The following is a 22,491-nucleotide window of genomic DNA, read 5'->3' as shown; positions in this document are numbered from 1 at the left end:
AGGCTAAGAAAGAAGTGCATTTGTTGGAAAAATCCCAACAGTTGCAAAATATTGTAACTATCCTCAGTTTCTAAAATATTGTCTATTTCTGAATTGTGCATGTACTTGTTTTGTATCACATCATGCAGAGTAATTAATCTATTTTGTGACGAAGATGTGGTCTCTGGAAGAGCTGTGTCTCTCTGATCTCCTGGAGTTAATGGGTAAAAGTGGGAAACTGTTTTATTAGTAATGTTTAACCAAACCGCACTGTTATTTTGGCAATAAATGTATGGGACTGTCTGGGACACACTACTGGATCGATAAACCTGCATGGATTTAATTTATTTTCTCCTCCCAAGCCCAACTTGTATTTTGGGCCTAAGCTCCCACCGGTGCCTTTTCAATGAAAGAGCGGCGAGGGCCGAGGCCGAGCGGAGCTGCTGACTCACTCCCTGACCTTTGGCAACCTCCCGTGCCCTGGGCGCCGCCGCCGTGCCTGGGACGCAGCGCGGGCCGGTTCCGCACAGCGCGGCTGGGCCGGGCCGGCGGGGCCGTGAGGGCCGAGCGGGGCCGTGCGGGGCGGGGGGCGCGGGCGGGCGGGCAGCGGCCGGGCCGGTACACGTGTCCCGTGCCGCTTGTTTACTATCGCCGCCGCCGCGCGGGGCATCCTGGGGGCTGTCGTCTTATCGCCGACCCGTGGGCAGGCGCGGGCGGCCGTGGTGACTACAGCTCCCAGAGTGCTTCTGCGGGCGCTGGCCGAGGCATCGACCAATCGGCGCGCCGCATGGGGGTGATTGACGTGCGACGCGGTGCAATCCGCTGTGCAGGAGAGTCAAAACATGCCCGCCCTCCGGGAGGAGTTCTGACAGGCAGGCCAGCTAGCCAATAGAAAGTGGCTGCGAATTGAGCAACGTCGCTTCTGGCCACTCAGCGCCCGAGTTGCTCCTGTAGGGGGCGGGACCCACTGAGAGAACAGGGCGGGGGGGCAGCCGAGGGGAGCTCGGTAATGGCGACGGGTTCGGTAAGTGCTACAAAGTTTCGAGCTGCCGCTTTTGGGGGCTGCGAGGCTCCGGCGGGGGACGGGAGGGGTTCGGTAGGTCAGACAGCAGTGCTAGCAGCTGCATGTCGAGCCGAAGAGGTCGCGGGGTTCAGTCTTTTGACGGCGACGGGAACCTCGGACATTGTTTACTGTGCGCCTTCCCTGACCGGCCCCGCGGAGCCGCCACCCTGCCGCACCGCTGGGTTGAAACTCACGGGGTGTGCCGGCGCTCTTCGTGCCCTCTCAAACCACGAAAACAAGCGGAATAGGGGGGGTGTCCCCCCCTTGTTTTCCCCGGGGAGCGGCTGCCCGCCCCGGTCTGTCAGAGCGAGGGCGCCGTGCCCGGTGCGGCAGCAGCGGCTTTGCGGCACGGGGAGCGTTTGGGGTGCCCGTGGGTGCGGGTGAGCCCCGCGGGGGGAGCGGGGCCGGGGCGCGGGGGGGGCCCCCCCGGGCCGGTGTTACGCAGTTCGAATGAATGGGGCCGAGCGCGCGTGCGCCGTGCGGCCGCGGGTGTAAACAAGGTCACGTGACGGGCGGGGGGAGCCCCTGAGGGGCTGCGGGTGAGGGGAGCGCGGGGGCTCCTCCCGGGGGCTCCTCCCGAGGGTCCCGGGCGCTCCTCCCGAGGGTCCCGGGCGCTCCTCCCGGGGCTCCGCCGCCCCCGAACCGCCCGGGGAGCGCCGTCCTCAGGCGGGGCGGCGGGGGCAGCGCGGCCCGCCCTGCGTCAGCGAACAGGCCGCCCGGGCTTGGAAAACATGGTGAATCACGCTGTGCCTCGGCTGCGCGCTCTGGCACGGCCGGGGATGTGCAGCGAGGATTCCTGATCAAAGCGGCTGCGCCAGGAAAAGTCCCTGGTGTAGATCCAGTCTTGCCAGTATGTTGTGTTTTGCTTGGAGGAGCTGTTCTCCAAATTAAACTCCGTCCAGCTTATTGCTCAGGCGTAGAGCTGGCCTGAAACCTCGTCAGTAGGTTGGGGGAAGAAAGGCGAATAGCAGAAGGAAAAAAGCCACGGGAAGCACTTCCACCCAGGCATTCCTGCGCACTGCGGTTTGGGTGGATGCTGCCCAGTTCCTGCTGAACCCTTTCGTGGCCACAGTCTTTATTTACTTTTCTCCCAAGTTTATTTTTGTCCCTCAGAAATAGACATGATTCAATTAATAAAGTCTTTGTCAGCGTTGCCATTTGTTTTAGCGTGACAAATTCACTTACTTTAAAGCGCAAAGTAATAATTTCATTTAGCCTCCAAAGACAGCCGCAGTAATTACAGTCCTGTGAAGCATGGCTCTTGACAACATCTGACACAACAAATTTTCAACATAAAGTTGAATTTTAAAAAATTTTTACAAGCTGGTTAATGACAAATCCCCTTCATGTTCAAACCATTAAAAGGCTGAGGAGAAGAGAAGGACATGATGTCCAAAGTAGGCTTTAATGAAGTAGAATTAAAAAATGGAAAAGTAAAGTTGGGCACTTTGTTTGTTTTTCTTTGTAATTCTCTTTCAATTTCATTGTCATTCATTTGTTAGAGGATTCTTTGGCTTTTGTACACAGATGGCTTTGGTTTGGAGAAATTCTTGTGACTTGGAGGAATAATTCATTTCTCAAACAAGTATCTCTCTTGTCAGAGCAGCATTTTGTATCTGTACCTTATCTCTGACCTTCAGAGTGCTGGGATACCAGGACATGGACTTTGAAGTCCTAGCACCTGGCAGAAAGGAAGGAGAAGGTAACATTCTAGAAATAAGTTTGAGTCTTCATTTTGGAAGGAAAATGGGAAGGGAAGAGAGGAAAAAATAGAGGGAAAAATAAACCAAACAACAAGGCAGGAGGGAAAGACGTAGATAAGCCAGAAAAAGGAGGAGTGGCTTTTCAGAGTTGATTAGTTGGAGATAATCTTCAAGGTCCTGACCTGTACTACTGAGGTCTGGTTTTTCTGTTCAGAAAACTGAGCTATCTGCTCTTGTGGTGTTCTGTCATTTTACTGTCCCTCATGGGTGACAGGGGTACAAATTTGGTTAAAGCTGTTTTCTGGAGGTGAAAATAATGTCACTGATAGTTTGAGTTGTGTATTCTCATTTCTGTCACCTTTCTTCTCCACCTTAAAGTCAGAATAAGCCAATGTAGCTTTGTAGTAGTGCCATTTGAGTAGAATCAAACATCTTTTTATGTTTAGCATGCAAGTTTATGTAAGTTTTGCATATATTTGAAAGATTCGGAGATCAGAAGTGTGGAAATTTTCCAGTCAAAACTCTCCTGGATGTGATCCTGTGCAACCTGCTGTAGGTGAACCTGCTTTAGAGCAGAGGGGGCTGGACTAGGTGACTTCCAGAGGTCCCTTCCAACCCTGTCATTCTGTGATATGAAAATATTGTACTTTTCTAAGCTGTTGTTGATATTTCTCTAATGTAGCTTACTTAGTGGACATACATATGGTAGACTTCTCAGGTTTTCTTTCTTATGAACTGTATTCTGCTCTTTTGTGAGAGACTTATGATTATTTTTTCAAGGACACTTCATTAAAGTACAGGCTAGTCATGTTATGGTGGCTTTAGTTCATCCTCATCTTAAAAAAAAAACAAAGTAGATAACCAAATGAGTAAAGATTGGAATAACATTTGTTTACCAGGTTTTAGAGACAGTGGTTGTGTAGAATAAGCACACAGTTCTCTTTTGAAGATGATCTAACACAGTGGATCTGGTATAAACATTACTAGATTTGGGGAAATGAAACTGAAGTTTTCCAGCAGAGGTAACTTTATCTGTCCATTTTCAGTGAAGGATGTGAGGAGTCCAGTGTGTTTGAGACTCTTCCTGGAGGCCAGAGATGGGAAGAGTAGTGGAAAAGGCTTCTGCAGACACCAGTGCTGAAAGGGCAACTGGGAAAATGTGGGCCTGATCTCACAAGGTTGGGGACAGCATTTTTGCTTTGATCTTAATTTTCCAGGCCTGTTTCATGGTTCCTCAAGTCCCTGGGTGTAGCAGCTTGCCTCTGAGAGAGCAAGACACTTCCTTGTGTGTGGTAGACATGGAGCAAGTGAGGGGCAGGCTGGTTCTGTGAGGCATCTGTGCACGAGGCAGTGGGAACAGATGGGGTCCCTCCAGGCCAGGGTCAGTCGTGGCTCACAGAATGTTTTGGGTTTGAAGGGACCTTAAAGGTCATCTGGTTCCAGGCCCCCTGCCATGGGCAGGGATGTATTGTGAGGATGGTCTTGAAAAAGCAGTGCATTTGGTGGCAGGATGGCTCCCAATAACTAGAAGAAAGAAAATGTCACACCAGGCTTCAAGGAGGAGGATGTGGGGAAATTACAGACTGGTCAGCGTTAGCCTTCAGGTGTTTTATTAGGCAAATTCTCCTGACAGCCATGTCCACCCTCTTTGTAAGGCAAGGAGTTGTCTGGAATAGCCAGGACAGATCAGCCAAAATCAAATCTGGTCTGACCCATCTGATTGCCTTTTGTGATGGGCTGAGTGCTATGGGTGCCAAGTGAATGCTGTTCATCTTGGCTTGAGGTGGGTGAGGTAACTCCAGGCTCTTGGAGGAGTGGGCACAGGCTGTGGAAGTTCAAACCTGCCTGAGGAGCAGCTTCTTTACAGCAAGAGTGGTTACTGGAACAGGGAAGTGCCAGGCAGTCTCCATTCTTCAAGACACTAGAAACTCAAGTGGCCAGGGCCCCAGGTGGCCTCTTGACTTCAGAGTTAGCTGTGTTTTCTGTGAGGATTGTACAGGATTGTGTCTAGACACCCCTAAAATATGCTGTGATATTCAACAGAGTGATGAGGATTTAGGGCCTGGTAATGAAGTAGTATATCGGATGCAACTTAAAACAGTTCACATGTATACAGATTTCTAACCTCTGTCTTTCTAAAGTCAGATACTTTGGAGCATCCTAACATGGTGTGGGAAGTGAAGACAAATCAAATGCCTAATGCAGTTCAGAAACTCCTTCTGGTAGTGGACAAGAGAACTTCAGGGATGAACGAGTCACTGGAGTTGCTGAAGTGTAATGAAAACCTGCCCTCTTCTCCTGGATATGCATCCTGTGATGAGCACATGGAACTTGGTAAATAACAAGATTTTTTCAGAGGAAACTGAATTCTGAAGTTTGTTTTAGATATCCTATACTGAAATTATTGGAAGCTGGTTGAATGAAATTGCTGATTTTTAGCTTGGGTAGGGCAGGGAATTGTGACATCTGAAGGTATTTGCAGTCATTTTTCCCTTTAACCCATTTCCAGTTCTGACACACTGGCCTGTTGACTCAAATATGTTCTTGAACTGCGAGCCACAAATTTCTGCTTCTAGTCCCCAGAGCAGCAGGGTTTTTTGGCACAAGAAAAACAAACAGAAAGCTCAAGGGCTCCTCCTAAAGGAATCATGTTGCTTTAGATCTGCAAATTAAGATTCTTGCATAGGGGAAGATTACTTCAGTTCTTACAGATTGGAGACAAACAGCATATACCATAGAAAGTATCAATATAAGCTGTGAAATATTAACAAATTTAATTTAAATGATGAAGTGATTGAGAATAATGATACTTATATGACAGCACATAGCACAGACTTCTGTTAACAAGCTGGGGTCTTTTCTGTTACTCTGTTTGGGATAGGGAAGGTGTATATTGTTGATGGGAATTCACCCTACCAGGCTCTATACCCAGCTTTCATGATTTATTTAATCTGAGTTATTTAACTTTGGTTCCCTGGTGGAAACCTTTTATCTTTAACATGGTCTGATGTTGAATTTTTTTTGTGTCACACCTTCAAGGACAGATTAATGTAATTGTCTTTTGTGAAATGTTTTAGTATTTTAGTGAAGCATGCTGTTTTTGAATAATACTGCAGTATAGTTCTGTGTAAACTGGTCAATCTAGTAAAAACTTTAAAATCAGAAGTACATTTTTATTTAGTTACCTAATTTTTTCTTAATTTTCTTGTGTGAATATATAATTGACTAGAGATGTTACTATTTCTGTGTCCATTTTTATGAACAGGGTTTGTGAAATGTTGGTAGTTGTCATATGAGAAAATAAAATTACTTTATTGTGATTCCTTTTTTTTTTTCATCAAATTTGCAGTATTTGGTATCAAATTGAGTAGACAGCAAAGAATTGAGTATAATTATGGTAATTTGTGCATTTGTTTGTAGATGATCTTCCTGAATTACAGGCTGTGCAGACAGATTCTACCCCACCTGCACTTTTTCAGCTTGGTGCTGATGTTTCACATCAGGAATGTTCAAGGCCTTCATGGAGCCAACATACCTCAAACAGCAATCCAGAAAATGCTTATTCTTGTGAGAATGGGGTGAACTGGTTGACAGAATTAGCAAACATAGCCACAAGTCCTCAGAGTCCTTTGATGCAGTGTGCTTTTTATAACAGGTACTGACACTCATTTCACTTTTGAACTATAGGGATTTATTTATAATCCTGTCTCCAAAATATTTCCTTCACTCTTTTCACCCTCTGACTTTGAACTGGAGCCCTATTGTTTGGTCTTTTTATTTGTTCTGTGAAGGTGTGCACAGAACTCATCTCAGAGCCTGGTGCAAAAGCTGCTTAGTTTCCAGCTGTGAATGACATATGATGATGTAAAGACTGCCTACCCACAGCAGGCTCACAAATTATGGACATTTACCTCATGTGAAGCAGCAGATAAAATCTAAGAGGAATTTCTTACACTAAATTCTTCAAGCTTTCTAGTGCACAGACTTCACATTCGTTTTTATTTTTAAACAGCTAATTGGAAATCTAATGCAATGTGTATTTTAGTAGTGATTTTGTGATCTTTACGTTCTGTAAGGCTGTGAGCAGCAAGTGTTGGATCTTGGAAATCACTGGGCTTCACTTCTTATTGTACGGCTTTTCTTAGGTTTTTAATCAGAAAATTTGTAAAAACTTCAGCATTGTGCTGAGGAGATGCCACTGTGGAAGTAATACTGTCATTTGGGTGCTACATAGAACCTATGCAGGAGTTATGCTACGTATTCCCTTTGCCTGAGCTTGTGCCCTTTCATCATCCCCTTGGAATACTGGGGAGGTTTGTGTGGGAGGTTCGTTTGGTGCTCAGCTCACGCAAACAGAAATATTTGCAGTAAAAGCATTTTAGAGTAATGGCAGCAAAGTCTCATGTTATCTAAATCTGAGATATGTTAAAATACATGTTTCTGTTGTAGATCATCTCCTGTTCGCATAATAGCAACAAGCAAAAGTTTACATTCCTATGCACGTCCTCCACCAGGATCTTCAAACAGCGATCCTAACTTCTCCAAGAATGATGTGGATGAAACACCAGTCAGACATGAAAGGGTGAGTTGTTCTGAAACATTTTAAAATAAACACCTATGAGCAATGGGTTAAGTTTTTTTACAAGGGAAACTAGCTTTAAAAAAATCTGTTTAGTGTTAATACTGTTGCTGCTTAAGCTAGATTTTCTGTTACTTTTCTTTTTACCACACAGGTTAGGCTTGTAGTGCTACTTTGTATTTTTTGTGACGAAAACACTTTTTAGGAAAGCTCTGCTTCTATTGTGATTCCTTCTACAGCAAGCTTTAAAAAATTGTTATCTGATTTGATGCCTCAAAAGGAAATATGGATCCCTCTCCTTTGAGATGCACAAAGCCTGTCAGTCCTGTGTCTCCTTTTCCCGTGTATTAATTGGTATCTGAAATTTGTCTGTTAAGAACAGTGAATTTTCTCCAGGGATTTATCTACAACTGCCTTGAGCCTACAACTTTCCAGCACTGGACCATAGAGTAATCTGCTTTAAATGATTCTGTAGATGACTAAGGAATGATGAGGTGCAAAATGCTTACAAATGAGCATAAGATAATCCATTGAGATGAAATGAATCTCAGAAAATGAAACCCAAAAATGTCAAGATGCATCTCAGAAAAGGAGATGAAAACAATCCATTCACATTTTTTGCATTCCTTTAATCTTTGTCTTCATGTTACATTCCTATTAGTATTTAAGGCAAAATGATGCCACAAGTGAAAATAGAGACTGTCTTAAGACATATAAGACCAGCCCTAAAATGCTCTGCAGTAAAATACCAACACCATTTTGCTTTTTTTCTTTTTAATAGGCAAATAGTGAATCAGAATCTGGCATTTTCTGCATGTCATCACTTTCAGATGATGATGATTTAGGATGGTGCCATTCCTGGCCCTCAACTGTGTGGCATTGTTTTCTGAAAGGTAAAATAGCATGTTGCATGAAATAAGTATTTGTTTTATGTTATAGGTTTTCTTTTTAACCTAACACTAATGTTCTTTTTTTCCTTGAAAAAATCCGTTAGGCTCTCGCCTGTGCTTTCATAAAGGACGCAATAAAGAATGGCAGGATGTTGAAGAGTTTGCAAGATCTGAAAGCTGTGGAAAAGAGGAAAATCTCCCAGCCAGTCCTTACAAGGTAATTGTTAGTTCTAACAAACTCACTGCAATACCTCTAGCAAATACTTTGTTTCTTACATTACCCCTCTGTCTCAGGAAAATAGGTTGACATTAATGTTGTTTAAGAGCTGATCACTGTGCTGTTTGTGGATCTCACAGAAAGCCACTTGAATTAAAATCATTTATGTATGTTTTGAATGTATGTCATCTTTATTAATTTCTAGCTAGATAGAAACACAAATTAGAATATTGTTATTTTATAATACAATGTATGATGATGAGTATACACCTAGAGTATGCACAGGTATATGCTTTTCTTGGGGGAAATTTTTTGAACTGTATGTGTGTTAACAGGACTATGGTTCCAATGGTTTGAAGTTGATTTCTCATGAAGAAAGCATTTCCTGTGGTGAGTCAGTGCTGAAGCTGACTTTTGATCCTGGCACAGTGGAGGATGGCTTGCTTACCGTAGAATGCAGACTCGATCATCCATTTTATGTTAAAAATAAAGGTATGAAATACCTCAAGTACACATGGTTGCATATTAAAATATTCTCAGAAAGTGACTGCAGTTTTTGTTGATATCTCATATTGTTCATGAAAGTGATAAAAGTTGTGGTGTAGAAACAGTTTACTATCTTTGTAAAGTAATCCAGAATATGAACAAACAAAAAAAACTGTGAAGTCATAAAGCTCCTGGAATACTGCCTATCCCATAAGGAAAGAGTTCATTGAGTATATTAATGGAGCTCAGGAAAGCAGAAAGACTGGGGCGGGGGGAGACAGGAAAACTGCAACTAAGGGAAGCTTTTCTCACTTGCTAAAAATGGAACTTCTGATGGTGAAAGTCTCCAGGATTTGATTCCTTTTTTCCTAGAATGAGATTTTATTTGAAATAAAAATAAACTGTTTGCAATAAGAATTCCCTAAGTAAGAGTTTCTGATTTTTCTTTTGTATGAAAGAAACTACATCAGAACACTTTTATAAAATTATGTAATTTCAAGATGTAGGATTGCTCCAATAAAGAACTGGAGAGATTGTCTGGCCGTTTGTCTAATTTAACTCTTTACCACTTCAGGTTGGTCATCTTTTTATCCAAGCTTGACTGTGGTACAGCATGGCATTCCATGCTGTGAAATGCATCTTGGAGATCTGTGTCTACCTCCTGGACACCCTGATGCCATTAACTTTGATGATTCAGGTGTTTTTGATACATTTAAAAGGTAATTTTTGGATAAAGTGGCCTCAGTGGTTCTTGTATTTAATGAGTAGGCACCTTAAGTCTGGAAGAATTTGAAGCATTATATAGAGGAAAGGGAGAATAGTTTTGGCAATACAAGATAAATGTTAGGAAAAAATTAATACTCAGTACTAGGAAAGCTGTGTAATTATGTGCTCTGCTAAACTACAAAGTAGTGCCTTGGAGTGAAGTAACTTTTAGCTTCTTATTATGATAGTTTAAGGCAGATTAGATAAAGCAGTAAAAAATATATATATTGTCTTTATAAATTTTCCAGGTGAAGTGGATTATGTTTGAAAAACCGAGTACAATTTTCTGACAATAGTATGTCTGCCAGCTGTTATCTCATGCTTCATAAGCAACAATACATCTGAATTATCTGAGTAGTTTCTTAGTGGTAAATGCATGTGCAGTGGCTCTAGAATACAGTATGTTCATAATCTTATTATTTTTGTGTATTCTGGTTTTTGGCATTCTTTTTATTATATCAAACTTACTAACTTCAGAGTTTGATTCACTTTGGGGTTTACCTGAGCTAGAACTTCAACCAGATAACCTTCAGAGGTCCTGTTCAACATAAATTATTCTAAGAGTCTAAGGAAATAATAAAGATTTTTCCATATTATTTTGAGATTTTAAGATTTAGTTAAATCCATCTTTTCCTATGATGTTAGTGTCTTTTTAGCATCTGTTTTTAATCTAGTTGCACTTTGGTTTTTTACAACAGAAAAAAAGGAATTTAAGATGCTCTTTGCAGTTCAAGCCCTGAGAGCTCTTTTATGATTTCAGTCTGGCACAGAGCAAGTTCAGATTGCTTGGCTTCACTCATTTGCTGTCTGGGTGTTTTTCTTAACCCCTGGTTACTCCAAGTTAGCTGTTAGAATCATGGTAGCTACATCTCACTGAAAAATCTGCATTTCTGGCTCCTTACTAATTTGCAGCCTAGCTGAATACTGCCTTGTACTTCAAGTTCCTTGTCTTTCTGGGCAGAAGGGAGTGACTGAGTATGGAGCATGCAGCAGCTGCAGCTGTGATAACAGGACAGAACTAAAAACAGAATTCTGTTTCTGTGTCATGAGAAGATTAGGAATAGGAAGGGTGCTGGCCTGTTGTAGAACAGAGGTCCTTTCTCCTTATCTTGTGATACCTGCAAGATGGCCAGCATTATCCCTCCCTCCTGCTTTGTACTCTCCTGATGAGGGATGGTGGAGGCACTCGTAGGGCTCCACTCTGCTGTGTGGTTCTGTCCCACAGAAGAGCTGCCTTTGCAGAGAAGGGCTGGACTGCCACATGCAGCATCTCCTTGCTTGTAGTTCTACTTGGTATTCACAAAAAAGCCCTTCAAAACCCTTATTTTGGCCATAAATCATGCAACTATAGCCACACTGAGCAATAGGTAAGAGGAGCATTAGCATATATACCTTTATCTTGTGATGGTAAATTAGTGGTTTAGATTTATGATTGAGTAGCCCCTTTCCAAGAGTGTTTTTCCATCTGGAGATGGTAACAGTCTGTGGAGTAAAACTACTTCTTTAGTGATTAGAAGTTAATTGTAGTAATTGGTTAGCTAAAAATTGCAAGAGTTTGTCATATTTGGAGATCTGAATTTTACGGAAACAAGTCACCTAAACTGTTCAAATACCTCGAGAAGGGATGTGGTGGTTTTGTCACTAGAGGGCAGGAGTTTGTCAGCACAGCATCAAATAGTGCCAAGTCACGGGGCCCTGGGCAGGGCTTCAACCTCCCCCGAAGGTTTGTGTGTAAAATAGTCTGGACTCAACTGCCCAGAGAAGTTATTTGTACTGAAGTGAATGTAATATAATTTATTTTAATACAGCGGTTTCATATTTGGGTTAGTATATATTTGCAAGTGAACTCTTTGCATTTTTTTCCTTTCTGTACCTGTCATTCACTGATCAGGTTTGATTTATGGTAAGGACAGAAGCAGAAAGAAAAAAATGTGTTTAAAAAGAGAACAAAGTTTTAAGACATAGTATAGGTAACAGATACATAGCTGAGGAAAGTACATAGCAGAACATGGAAAGTTGCAGTCTTCATCACACTGAAGAAAATACTAACTTACAAAGCCTTGTAGTTTTTTGTTTTTCACACTGACATCCACATCGAGCACAAATCATTATGTCACACAAAAAAGGACAAAACACTAGAATTGTAGTAAAACTGAAGAGTGAACAGATATTTAGGGGTTTTACAGGAACATTTCTGGATGCTTTATGATGTGTGTCCTCCCTGCAGTTACGATTTCACCCCGATGGACTCCTCTGCAGTGTATGTGCTCAGCAGCATGGCTCGCCAGCGCCGCGCCTCGCTCTCCTCTGCGGGAGCAAACAATCAAGATGCTGAGAGATCAGAATGCAGTAGTAAAAACTGTGCCTCTGCTGCATCGTCACATCTGCCCTCCAATCCTTTGTACAGCAAAGCTGGCAAAAGCCACACCTCAGGGACTGCAAGTACTGTGAGTGCCACTTCTCCAAACAAGTGCAAAAGACCAATGAATGCCTTCATGCTTTTTGCCAAAAAATACAGAGTTGAATACACTCAGATGTATCCAGGGAAAGACAACAGGTAATGATACAAACTGCAGTTTTGCTATTACTGGTGAGTTAGAAGAGTATCTGTGTCCCACTTTAATATTTAAATAGGCTAAATGTTGCATTTGAAATAAAATGTGTGTGTTGTTTTAAGAAAAAGTTCTGCAAGATGTTAACATAAAGGGTGGTTTATGGGTGGACTGTGAATATTTTCAGTACTCGGTGAACTTGATACAAACCATTTTTGGCAAACTTGCCTTCTGATAAAACATCGGGGTAAAGCAACTGATAAATGTGTGTGTGCACTGGCAGAGGCACAGATACAGAGCTGTTGTTGTTTACAGTGATGAGGTGCTCTGCTCGTGTGCTGTGATGGAAAAAAGGGAGTTTCTGGTTCTTCTAATTAAGTCTTGACGTATTATTGCAAATTGGTCCTGAAGTTGCAAGCATTTATTTCCAGTCTGTATATCCTGTTGAAGAGTGGAGTACTGACAAGTTAGGATATCTCAAAGATCATCATCCACACAGCACATTGCCAAATTTTTCTTGCCCTAAAGGCATTCAATGATCTGTTGAAATTTGCAGGAAGAATTGTATGACTGTGTTTGGGGGGATAAGTCTTTGTTAGTTTGTTCTTTTGTTCTTAATCTCTAGCCTGTTTGCTTTTAAGCATTTTTTAGTTAAGATTTCCATTACATATTTTTTAAGTAGTATTTGGTGCTAATTGGGTATATGTAAATAGAAACCAAAACACATGAACATGGCCTGATCTTACAATCAGATTTTTTACTGTATGTAATTTTACAAAAACTATTACTGTAAAAATTGCATTGTGACATAAACATTCTTGAACTAAATCTGGTAAAAATTAAAGTTGGCAGGGCATTGAAAGGGGTTTTACTGTTTTATAATGTTCTAATAAGGAGGCTGTAACTGTTGCTGAAATAGAGAATCGTGCCAAACAATCCCAGCCATCTTGTGTGTCCTGACAATGATCTTGTGTAATGTTTATAGTAAGTTCAGTGAAGCAGATCTGCTGCCTTCACACTGATTGCAGCTATCAACGAGAAATGGAAGAGAATGTCAGCCAGGAAAGTTTATGATGGTTATAAATTTAGTTGAAAATGCTGATTTCAAATGGATGCAGTGAACTGGAGCTGTGGCTGCATGGATGTGAAATATTTCAGTGAGCAAGCAGGACACTGAGCACGTTTACCTTGAAGAGATGACAGAGTTACCAGTACAGTTCAGAATGCACTGCTCACTGTCCTGCTTGGGAGGCAGTGCAGTTTTTGGCTGCAGTTCCATGGCATCCATAAAACACAGGGTGGCAGAAATAGCATTATGATAATTGATACAGGCATTCAGCTACTGTCACTCAAGTGTTGCTGAGGCATTCATTAATTTAGCTGCAGGGAGGCAACTCTCATGTTTTTCAAATGTAAGTTTGTGTCATTTTCAGATGTATAGAGCTGTACTGTATAGAGCTCATAACATAGTAGCCACTTCTGTACAGTGAAGTTCTTATGTTTACTGCTGTTATTTCCTTATGGGAGTAAGAGAGTAGAGAACTTGAGGTGTTCTGAGTTAAATGGGCTATTCTGAGACAAAACAGCTCAAGGCACGTCAGCAAGACAGCGAGCTTGTAAACATTCAAAGCACAAGTCAAGAGTCACACGATACTGAAATGGACTGCAAGATCCTGTTTGAAAAACTGCTGTTAGGGCTGCACTTGTTTATTTTCTAGATACTCTTCACTGTAACACTGTAACCATAGTTGAACTTGGTTGTGTGTTCAGAAATTCTTTGAGTAGTGGACCTTCTAGAAATGAGGGAAATTATATTTTTGTATAAAAGATCTCATGGTGTATTTTTATTTGGGAAGGCAGTGGCTTTTACAGCAGACCTTGCTCTCTCTGGGTCACCGTGTTCTGTCCTGAGGGTGTGAGTGATCCAGTACAAGCTGGTGACCCAGAGCAGACAGGTTTCTGGTGATATGCCTCTGGATACTGTCAGAAGATGAAAAAGCTGCTAATTAAACTGGGTATGTTTGCTTCTGATGACAGACCAAAGACACTGGTTCTCAGTTTGGATAGAAAAACAGAAATTGCACTGCCGAAGAGACAGGCTGTACAAATGGGTTTGATGGCAATGGGATGTGGTGTCCCCTGGAGGAGTCATTGGAGCACAGGGCAGTGCAGGCTCAAGGGCTGTCTGGGCACTTTGGGATGTGGTCCCTGAGTGCTCTGCAGCTCACAGAAACCTGAATGGCACCACTCAGCCTTGCAGGAGTCAAATCCATTTTTTTCAGTGGTGCAGAACAGCACTCAGGATTGCTGTGTGTGCCATGTTATGGAAACAGTTGATGACACTCTAATTGTCTTGATTCTTTTTGAATATCTTCACTGCCAGCAAGGAACTTTATTAATAGGAGAAAGAAAAGGACTTAGTTGTGTCCACCTTTTTCTTAGAGCCAGGCACAGAACTCTCATTGCTGTAATCCCAAGCCAAAGTACAAACCACTTCATAGCTTTAATAGCCACTGATAAAAGAGCTGTTGTTTAGAGATTTTCATTCAGCTAAAAGACTGAGTTAAAGCTTTAATGGGATATTGATCCAACATTTGGGAGTGAAGTTAAGCAATATGGCAGGCTAGTACAGGGAAGTGTTGTCAAAAGACCTAGAGTTTGTAAGGAAAGGAATTAATTCAGTATCTGGAAAAGGCTATAAATGTATGAGAACAAATGGTTCCATTTGCACAGGAATGGGAACATACCAGTGTGTTCCACCCAGGATGGATTAAAGGTGGAAGAAGCTACAGACATTGATTAAATAGACATGGGGACTTGCAGTTAATCAAATATTTGGCTGAGGTCATATTCAGTTCATTGCTCTAATTATCAGAGAACATATTTTCAGCAAATCTGTCATATGATCTTCTACTATGAACGTAGAGCAAAACAAATGTGAGTTACCATTTGGTGGTGGTTTTTGTAACATCTCTATTTTGCTGGTTTATGCCAGTTGCTGTATGTACACCCTTTGAAATGTTAAAATGTGCACTGACCCATGCTTAGCTAACACAGAAGTCTCAGCTGTTTAACTACTAAAAGAACTATGAGAAGATAATCACAAATAGGATCATTTCAATTTTTAACATATACCTGATTTCTTCCTTGTGTGTTAATCCCACATTTAACTCACATCTTTTTTAAAGCGCTCAGATAAAACAAAAAAAAATACCCTGGTATTTCTTAGCACTGTCCTGACTGTACTGTAAACATTTATCTTGCAGAGCCATAAGTGTGATACTTGGAGACAGGTGGAAGAAAATGAAAAATGAGGAAAGAAGGATGTACACGCTAGAAGCCAAGGCCTTGGCAGAGGAGCAGAAGCGTTTAAATCCTGACTGTTGGAAAAGAAAACGAACGAATTCTGTATGTTTGTGAAGCTTTTTCATCATGCTGTTACATATGTTCAGATGGGTGGCTGCAGTGTGTTTTGTTCAGAATAAGCTGCTTTCTTAGTAGCTGAAACCTTCATTTACTCCCCTGTGTTGTGTAATCTGCTTTTGGCAGTTTGGCAGGAGACAGATCAGGAGAGGGTCTGTCTGAATATTTTATGAGAGTTTTGAGGATTCTGGTTTGTACTGAAAGTTAGTTTGCTTGTGAAATGCAAAGGAAGGGCACGTGGTCTTTTGCTTTGAAGTGAGTTCATAAGGTTGTACCTGAACTTCATCTTCTGTAAAAGCTTTTTCTTTACCTTTTCCTAGTTTTCTTATTGGTAATTTATATCAGCATATATGAAGATACTGAAGGAGCAAAATAATTTATCCCTGTGAATGCCTTTCATTTATTAGTCTGTTCAATTGTAAAATAAATACAGTAGATAACACAACTGTAGGAAAAGAAATTGTTTTCCACTTTGTAGAAAGCCATCAATATAAGAGTCTGCAGCAATGTATTAGTAGGTGGGGGATGTATTAAGAAAGAGAAGAGCTTTTAAGCTGAAACATCAAAAAAAGGAGATTCTGCTTGTTCAACTAGAAGAGTAGGTTGGAAGGAAAGATCCACTGAGGTGCACAGACTGCTTGCCAAGTTCTTCCATTTAATGGCTGGGTAGGAGCTTGAAGGGTGGTGTGGACTTCATCTACATGGTTGTGAAACCATCCATGTGGTGTAATGTTTCATCCTCAAGTTACCCCTGTCCTTTGATGTGTAAATGAGGCTTTTTTCTCAAGAGCATATGCAAGTGTTGCCTTAAGACTGAATAAGAAATGCTCCAACACTGAGTTGCTTCTTTCTGCTGCACATACTTTGTGCAGTTTCCAGTCCCTTGTTGCAGAAGGTTCCACCAAATCCCAGCTGCTAGGAACAAGCTGTTTTTCTGTTCACTGCATTCTATTTTAATCAACAGTGACAGCTTCTGTTACATTTCCTTGTGGGTTTAGTTAAAATAATATTATTTATTTATTCTGCTTTTACACTACAGCAGTTTTGAGCTTTGGGTGGTGAGGTCACAGGCTCACCTGTGAGCCTCAAGCAGCTCAGAGGTGTGTTTGTGTGTAGCTGAGTAGTGATGGGTTTGCCTCAGCAAGGCTTTCCTGCCCTGCCTTGTAGTAGGATTTTCCTTGTCCCTACAGTCTTCAGGCCAAGAGAACAGGATCTGTAGAAGCCATTTCCTTGGTGTTACAGCAGGAAATACCCTCTGTAATTGTTCCAGTTTGGTGAACTGAGCTGTTTGCAGGCTGGGAACCTTACCTGTAATGACAGTGGGCTCCAGGCTGTGACACCAAAGTCAGGATGGTCTTTTGATGATCAGGGAGTAAAACTTGTCTGCTTTGGCCTTTTTGTTTTCTTCTGAATAACTGACCAATGATTAGAAATACTTGTGGCTTTGAAAACAAGTGTTGGGCCCTTTGCTTGGTAATTACTAACCCGGTTTTCTCTTCTCTTTTCTCAGGGCTCACAACAGCATTAAGCCAGAATTTTCCTGTTAACTCTGTATTTACAAAATGGCTGTTGCTTGATGGCGAGAAGATGCAAGATCAAGGTCTTACTCTTTGTTGTGACTCTGTGTGACCATAAAATACTGGCACCATCGTGGAAATGATCTGAGTGCAGATTTGCTTTTTACAATAGAACATTAAGTAAGCTAAAAACTATCAGCATTTTAAACCAAATTGCCTTATTTTTCTTCCAAACTTCATTATGTATCAGGTAATATAGGCTTGAAAATGGATATCCTGTGGTGCTAAAGTACTTTAGAAAGAGGCGAAGGAGATATGTATAAATGTTTATTTTTAAAAGAAAATGTACAAAAAGGGGAATTTTAAAATATGTAACAGCTGTTTATATACATTGATTCTTATTGCTGATTAATATGTATTGCACAACTGTATTATTAATTGCGATTCTGGGGCCTGGGATTTTCTGAAATGGCAAAGTGTATTATCAGCTTGCAGCTTCCCAGCCTGCCCTGCTGCCAGCAAGTTACCAGAATGTGGGAATGGAGGGTGTGGTGTGATGTAGCAAGGGAGCTGCTGCTTGGGATGCCACTTAGCAAACTTGTAGCCACAAGGGAGATATTTTTGCGTCAGCTGGCACTAGTTAGAGCTGTCATTTTGTGGTGGAAACAATGGCCTGGACAGGATGAAACAAATAAATAGCGTTATCTCAAGAAAAGTGGTGCTGTTGATATCATCACCATCATAGTTATAACTCTGTGTTTTGTCTTTGCCACATATTCTACAATATTTTATTTTGCCATACGACATCTTTATGGTGGGGGCAAACTTTGCACTTAACTATATGTGCAACACTTGCACTTTACTTTTTTTTTCTCCTTCAACTGTCTAAAATTAGAGCAGCTGCGTTAGGACTACAATTGCTTCTGCTGTGAACATTTACAATCATGGCTTTTCCTGTACTAAACAGCTGTGCGTTGGTTTTTTTTTTAAGAATCACAACTGTAAATTTCAGTTTATGACACGTCTACATGATGTTGCCCCTAAGATTTTTGCACACTATATTCTTGTATATTATTTCAAATAAATTCATTAAAATTTGGTGTTGTGTATTTTATAAAATGAAGAAGACTAATCGTGAAGTCAGCCCTGCAGCAATGAGCACATTCTGCATGGAAGTCTTTACATGAACCCATCCAAAGTATATTTTAATGCTTTGCCATTAGGAAGCTAGTGAAGAAATTCAAATACTATTTTCAGGATTGGATAGTTAATGTTCTTTATTACAGTTTAAGCAAGAAGAGTTGAAATCAATATAAATTATTTCTAAGCAAATAGCAGTGCAATAGAGAAGCATTTAGGTTAGTTATAAATATTTTTCCTTGTGTTAAAATTAGTGATTTTTAGATGGAAACTGATGATTCAAACGTTTCAAAAGTACAATTTTCTGAATACGGCTAAAATGTATTCAACTGTTTAAAACTCTACTTGTAGGAAAAGAGCTGCTTCCTTATTTGAGATATTCAGCAAGTACACTGTAATATTTGAGTTCTAATTTTATACTGTTCTAAATTCAAAAGGAATGCTTAAGAATGTTTCAATTAGATTAGACTTACAGCACATAAAAGTTGTACAATTTCCTTATAATATTTCTGTAGAAGTAAGTTCCTGTAATGTGAACACAAAGCAAGAAGACAGAAGTTTCAGACATGAAGTAGGTAAACGTGTCATTGTAAAGCTGATGTACTTGGGGATAATTTACATGAACAGTGAGTACCCATTGTGCACCAAAGCCCCCAGCTGTGTTACCATCCATCCCCTGGTGTGAGAGAGAGCCTTGTCCAGGTGTGCTCACTGAAGGGCTGACATGGCTTTCTGCAGCAGCTGAACCATTATGGGATAGACTGGTGCAAACTCCTTTCCCTCTCTTGTTCTCACTGATTGAACATAAGCTTCCAGTGCACCACTAAAAAAAAAAAAAAAAAGAAGTAGCTAAAGCAATTAAGTACTGTAAATTCAGGATCTGCAACAGAAATTATTTGCCTTCTTCCCTCCTGCAAAATTTTCCTCAGATGGTCCTACTTGTCTGAGGAAGGAAGTGAACACGGAAGGCACTGCAAAGCTGTATATAATTGTTCCATGATCTTCAAGTCCTTTCTTGCATGTTTGAGGAGCAAACAAGTTAACATTTAAATAAGCAGCAGCATGTTGCAGATGGCTTGAAATGACAGCTCTGACGCACAGACTCAGTGCTGCACTGGTAACCTTTAGAGAGGGAGAGAATAATCTCCAGCTGCTGCAGACACTGAGAGTGCAACTTCCCGCAGGAAGGGTGGGGTGAACACTGGTGAACCCCCACCAGGCCCTGAGGAGATTCCTGGCACAGCCTTTGGAACTCCCATCTTGGTCCTCAGGAAACGCTGCCCTAACCCCAGAGAGGGCTTGGGCAAGGCACGGCCTGGCTCTCTTACACATTGTCACAGGATGTCACAAATGGAGTCACCATGTGGGAACTGCACAAATAAACACTGCACAGCTAAAAGGGGTGACTGTGGTGATGCTGCACAACACAGGGTCACCTTTCAGCCAACATTCTAGTACACAGTATTGTTGAGTGACAGCATATTTGTAAAACAAACACTGTAAGTGCTCATCTGTTGAGGTTCCAGCTTACTAATTCATTAAGTAGGCCAAGCTATCGTTGCCACACTTAAATATAGCTTTGAATATAATTTTCTTCTCCCTTTCTGCTTCTATTTCTTCATTGAACTGATATGATCATCTTGGATTTTCCTTCTAAAATTCGCTTATTTTTTGCTATTTGCAGCAAAACTGTGACATTAAGAAAATGCACAAACAACAGACCCCATTTCACATGGAGACTAATAGAGCTCCTGGTATGTGGCTCTTCCTTTTCTAATACAGATTGTCACCACAGGGCTTCCAGCCCCCAGGGTCACTGAGCAGGGAGTGGGTCTGGGTTTTGTCTCCTGCCTTCCTTTCTGGGAGTGCAGGATGCACCAGCACAGCTGCTCTGCCAGCCAGGGAGCTCGATGGCTTTTAGCTACATGGCAGGAACATTCCCAGTCCCACTGGGAGAAGGCAGATGGTTCTTGTGCACATCTGGTGAAGGGGTGGGGGGGCACAGGGGTCAAGGGAGACGGTAACACAGAGCAACCACAAAGCTGTGCCTGTAAATACACACCCACTGCTGTAGGATGGTGGGCTGTGCAGGCAGAGCTGTATTTATGTTTGCTGCTCCTTCCAACAAACAAGCCTTTGGTGGAACCCTGCGTTCCTGCACGAAGAGTTCATGGATTGGAAGGCAGCACTGCTCCCTGGTACGTGCCTGCTGGCAGCAGTAGGCAGTGAATCAGGCAAGGCTTAAGGAAAGGAAAGCAAAAGGACTCAAGAGTGATATTCAGCCCATGTTTCACACACAGAGGCTTCTCCTGGCATAAGATGGTAAGAGAGGAGCAGCCAAGATCCCCATGTGATGCTGCAGCCCTGGGAAGCCTCAGATGAGCCCACCAAACCTGACAAAGCAGAGGAGATGGTAGGAAGATGCAGGGTCACAGCACACTTGGGTGCCTGTGAGTAAAGCTGCTGCTACCTCAGCAAGGGCTTGGCCCTTCCTCAATAACTTGTGCCAGAGCGTGGCTGGGAATTTCCAGCAGAGTTCATTTATCAGCAAGTGGAAGATGCTCCTGAGGCCAAGGGCCTGTGCTCAGGTCTCTGGAGAGAGGAGTCTGAGCTTTGGGTTCCTGCAAGCCCATGACAGCCATGGCAGCCCTGCCCCACGAGCTGGTCCTGGGGCTGCTGCCACTCCTGGCAGCACTGATCCGTCAGCCTCGCCGGCAGGGAGCACCAGCAGGAGCTGCCTGTCCCCAGCTGCAGCCCCTGCCATGGAGTTTGACAGCAAGAGAGGGAAGTGTGCAACTGTGCAACCAAAGAACCCAAGGCAGCTTCACCTCTGAGCACAGGGTGGGACTGGAACAGCACAGCACCAGGGAATTCCCACCACAGCTCCCCATGTCCCATGCAGCATCCAGACTCACAGCCCCTCTTTGCTGAAGCCCAGGACAGGCTGTCTGGGAGGAGACCAAAGAAGGATGGACTGGATGACTGGAGAGTTGAGATCCTTCAGAAAAATAAAGTTACTGAGCACAGAAACAGTTCCTCATGCTGGCCTTGGTGCACTTGAGAGCTCTTAAATTTTGATAACAACTTCCTTGTGAGCTACTGCTGAGGGTTCCACAGCAGGTACAAATACACTGTAAGGAATCACTTTGAATTTTTTGTACAGCAACAAACCACAACAGACAAGGAATCTGTTACAGGCAGAAAGACAGGGAAAGAATATTTATTTTATCTAGCTAAAGTAAACCTGACATTTTGCACATGGTCAGCTCTCTGAAAAGCTTCAGCCTGCTCCTTCCCAATGGTCCCTGGGGAGCAGCACAGGGTCTACAGTGAAAAAGACAACTAAAACACTGCTTGCTGCAGCCACAAAGTGCTTTGGGTGCAGCTCACTTCATTCCCAGTAAAGGCCATCAGCCTCATGAACTGCAGAGAGATTAGGCACATCCACAGGTTTATTTTATATCCCAAGATTTAGAGAGAAAAACTGGGGGAATGGGACAGCAGGAAATTGTGCTTTTTAGAGAAACTGGCCTCTTGTAGCAAAGAGGGGCAACATGTGATGAGCAGACTGAGCAGCAGGTGGGAGAGGCAGGCAGGAAGGGGTCAAGGATGACATCAAGGATGCCACCCTGATGAGCGGAGATGCTTCAGAAGAGTCTGAAATGTCTCACATTTCCACTCAGGTCAGCACTCAAGTGCTCTGGTCAGCAGTAATTGTTAAGACATGCTAGATGTTTATTAGCTGCTACAAAGAATTGTCCCTTGTTTTAAAAGGACAGTTGAGGAACTCCTGTGAGTTTTCTTACTGTAACTGTCATTTATCTTGACAAATCCACTCAGCAGTATCCCTGTCTTTTCTATCCTATACACTCCTCAAATGTTTGGTGAAGTTGTGGGTTGGCATCATTACCCAGATGGTAACACTGCTATCCCTTAACTGATTTATCTCCTTGCTTTGAAAAAGCCCTTTGAAAAGATTACAGAGATAACCAGATAGATGAAAGGGAGAAGCTTTACCCTAAAAGCAGCACCCAAAACCACTCAATGTGAGCCCTTGATAATCCTTTGCCAGACTGTTACTCCCATCAGATCAAACAAGATGGAATGAGATTTAGGCTATGCTAAGTGCCATACTGCAGTATTACAGTCCCACTGTCACACCTCTAGCAGCTTTTAT

General features: G+C 42.3%; 2 protein-coding genes across 5 annotated transcripts in view; one reads left to right on the top strand and one right to left on the bottom strand.

Annotated features, from left to right (window-relative positions):
• The first annotated feature begins 955 nt into the window (after positions 1-955).
• Positions 956-18,272, top strand: HBP1 (HMG-box transcription factor 1). 3 transcript variants are annotated; one of them, XM_063155501.1, is made up of 11 exons: positions 956-1,003; positions 4,891-5,079; positions 6,166-6,400; positions 7,195-7,327; positions 8,106-8,217; positions 8,319-8,431; positions 8,767-8,923; positions 9,492-9,636; positions 11,910-12,239; positions 15,501-15,642; positions 17,168-18,272. In XM_063155501.1, the coding sequence occupies exons 2-11, from the start codon at positions 4,911-4,913 to the stop codon at positions 17,183-17,185; spliced, it is 1,554 nt and encodes a 517-aa protein (XP_063011571.1). In that variant the 5' UTR covers positions 956-1,003; positions 4,891-4,910; the 3' UTR covers positions 17,186-18,272. The 3 variants fall into 3 exon arrangements, with proteins under 3 accessions (XP_063011571.1, XP_063011569.1, XP_063011572.1); XM_063155499.1 differs by having other exon boundaries at positions 962-1,003; positions 4,887-5,079; XM_063155502.1 differs by lacking the exon at positions 956-1,003 and adding an exon at positions 3,904-3,923 and having other exon boundaries at positions 4,887-5,079.
• A 161-nt stretch (positions 18,273-18,433) lies between these two features.
• The window catches only part of COG5 (component of oligomeric golgi complex 5), a 174,302-nt gene continuing 170,244 nt past the window's right edge, over positions 18,434-22,491 (bottom strand). For both annotated transcript variants that reach the window (XM_063155497.1, XM_063155498.1), the window contains one exon: positions 18,434-19,137. In XM_063155497.1, coding sequence (XP_063011567.1) covers positions 19,023-19,137 — 115 coding nt within the window. In that variant the 3' untranslated portion in view covers positions 18,434-19,022. The remainder of the gene's footprint in view (positions 19,138-22,491) is intronic.

The sequence above is a fragment of the Melospiza melodia genome, chromosome 4, assembly GCF_035770615.1.
Source record: "Melospiza melodia melodia isolate bMelMel2 chromosome 4, bMelMel2.pri, whole genome shotgun sequence".
Taxonomy (NCBI): Eukaryota; Metazoa; Chordata; class Aves; order Passeriformes; family Passerellidae; genus Melospiza; species Melospiza melodia.
The sequence above is the reverse complement of the archived record's forward strand: the minus strand, read 5'-3'. Positions and strand labels throughout refer to the sequence as shown.

Coding starts and splice junctions, on each gene's coding strand:
- HBP1 (XM_063155499.1), top strand. Junction 9,637..11,909: donor GTTTTTGATACATTTAAAAG/GTAATTTTTGGA, acceptor TCCTCCCTGCAG/TTACGATTTCACCCCGATGG. Junction 12,240..15,500: donor TATCCAGGGAAAGACAACAG/GTAATGATACAA, acceptor TTTATCTTGCAG/AGCCATAAGTGTGATACTTG.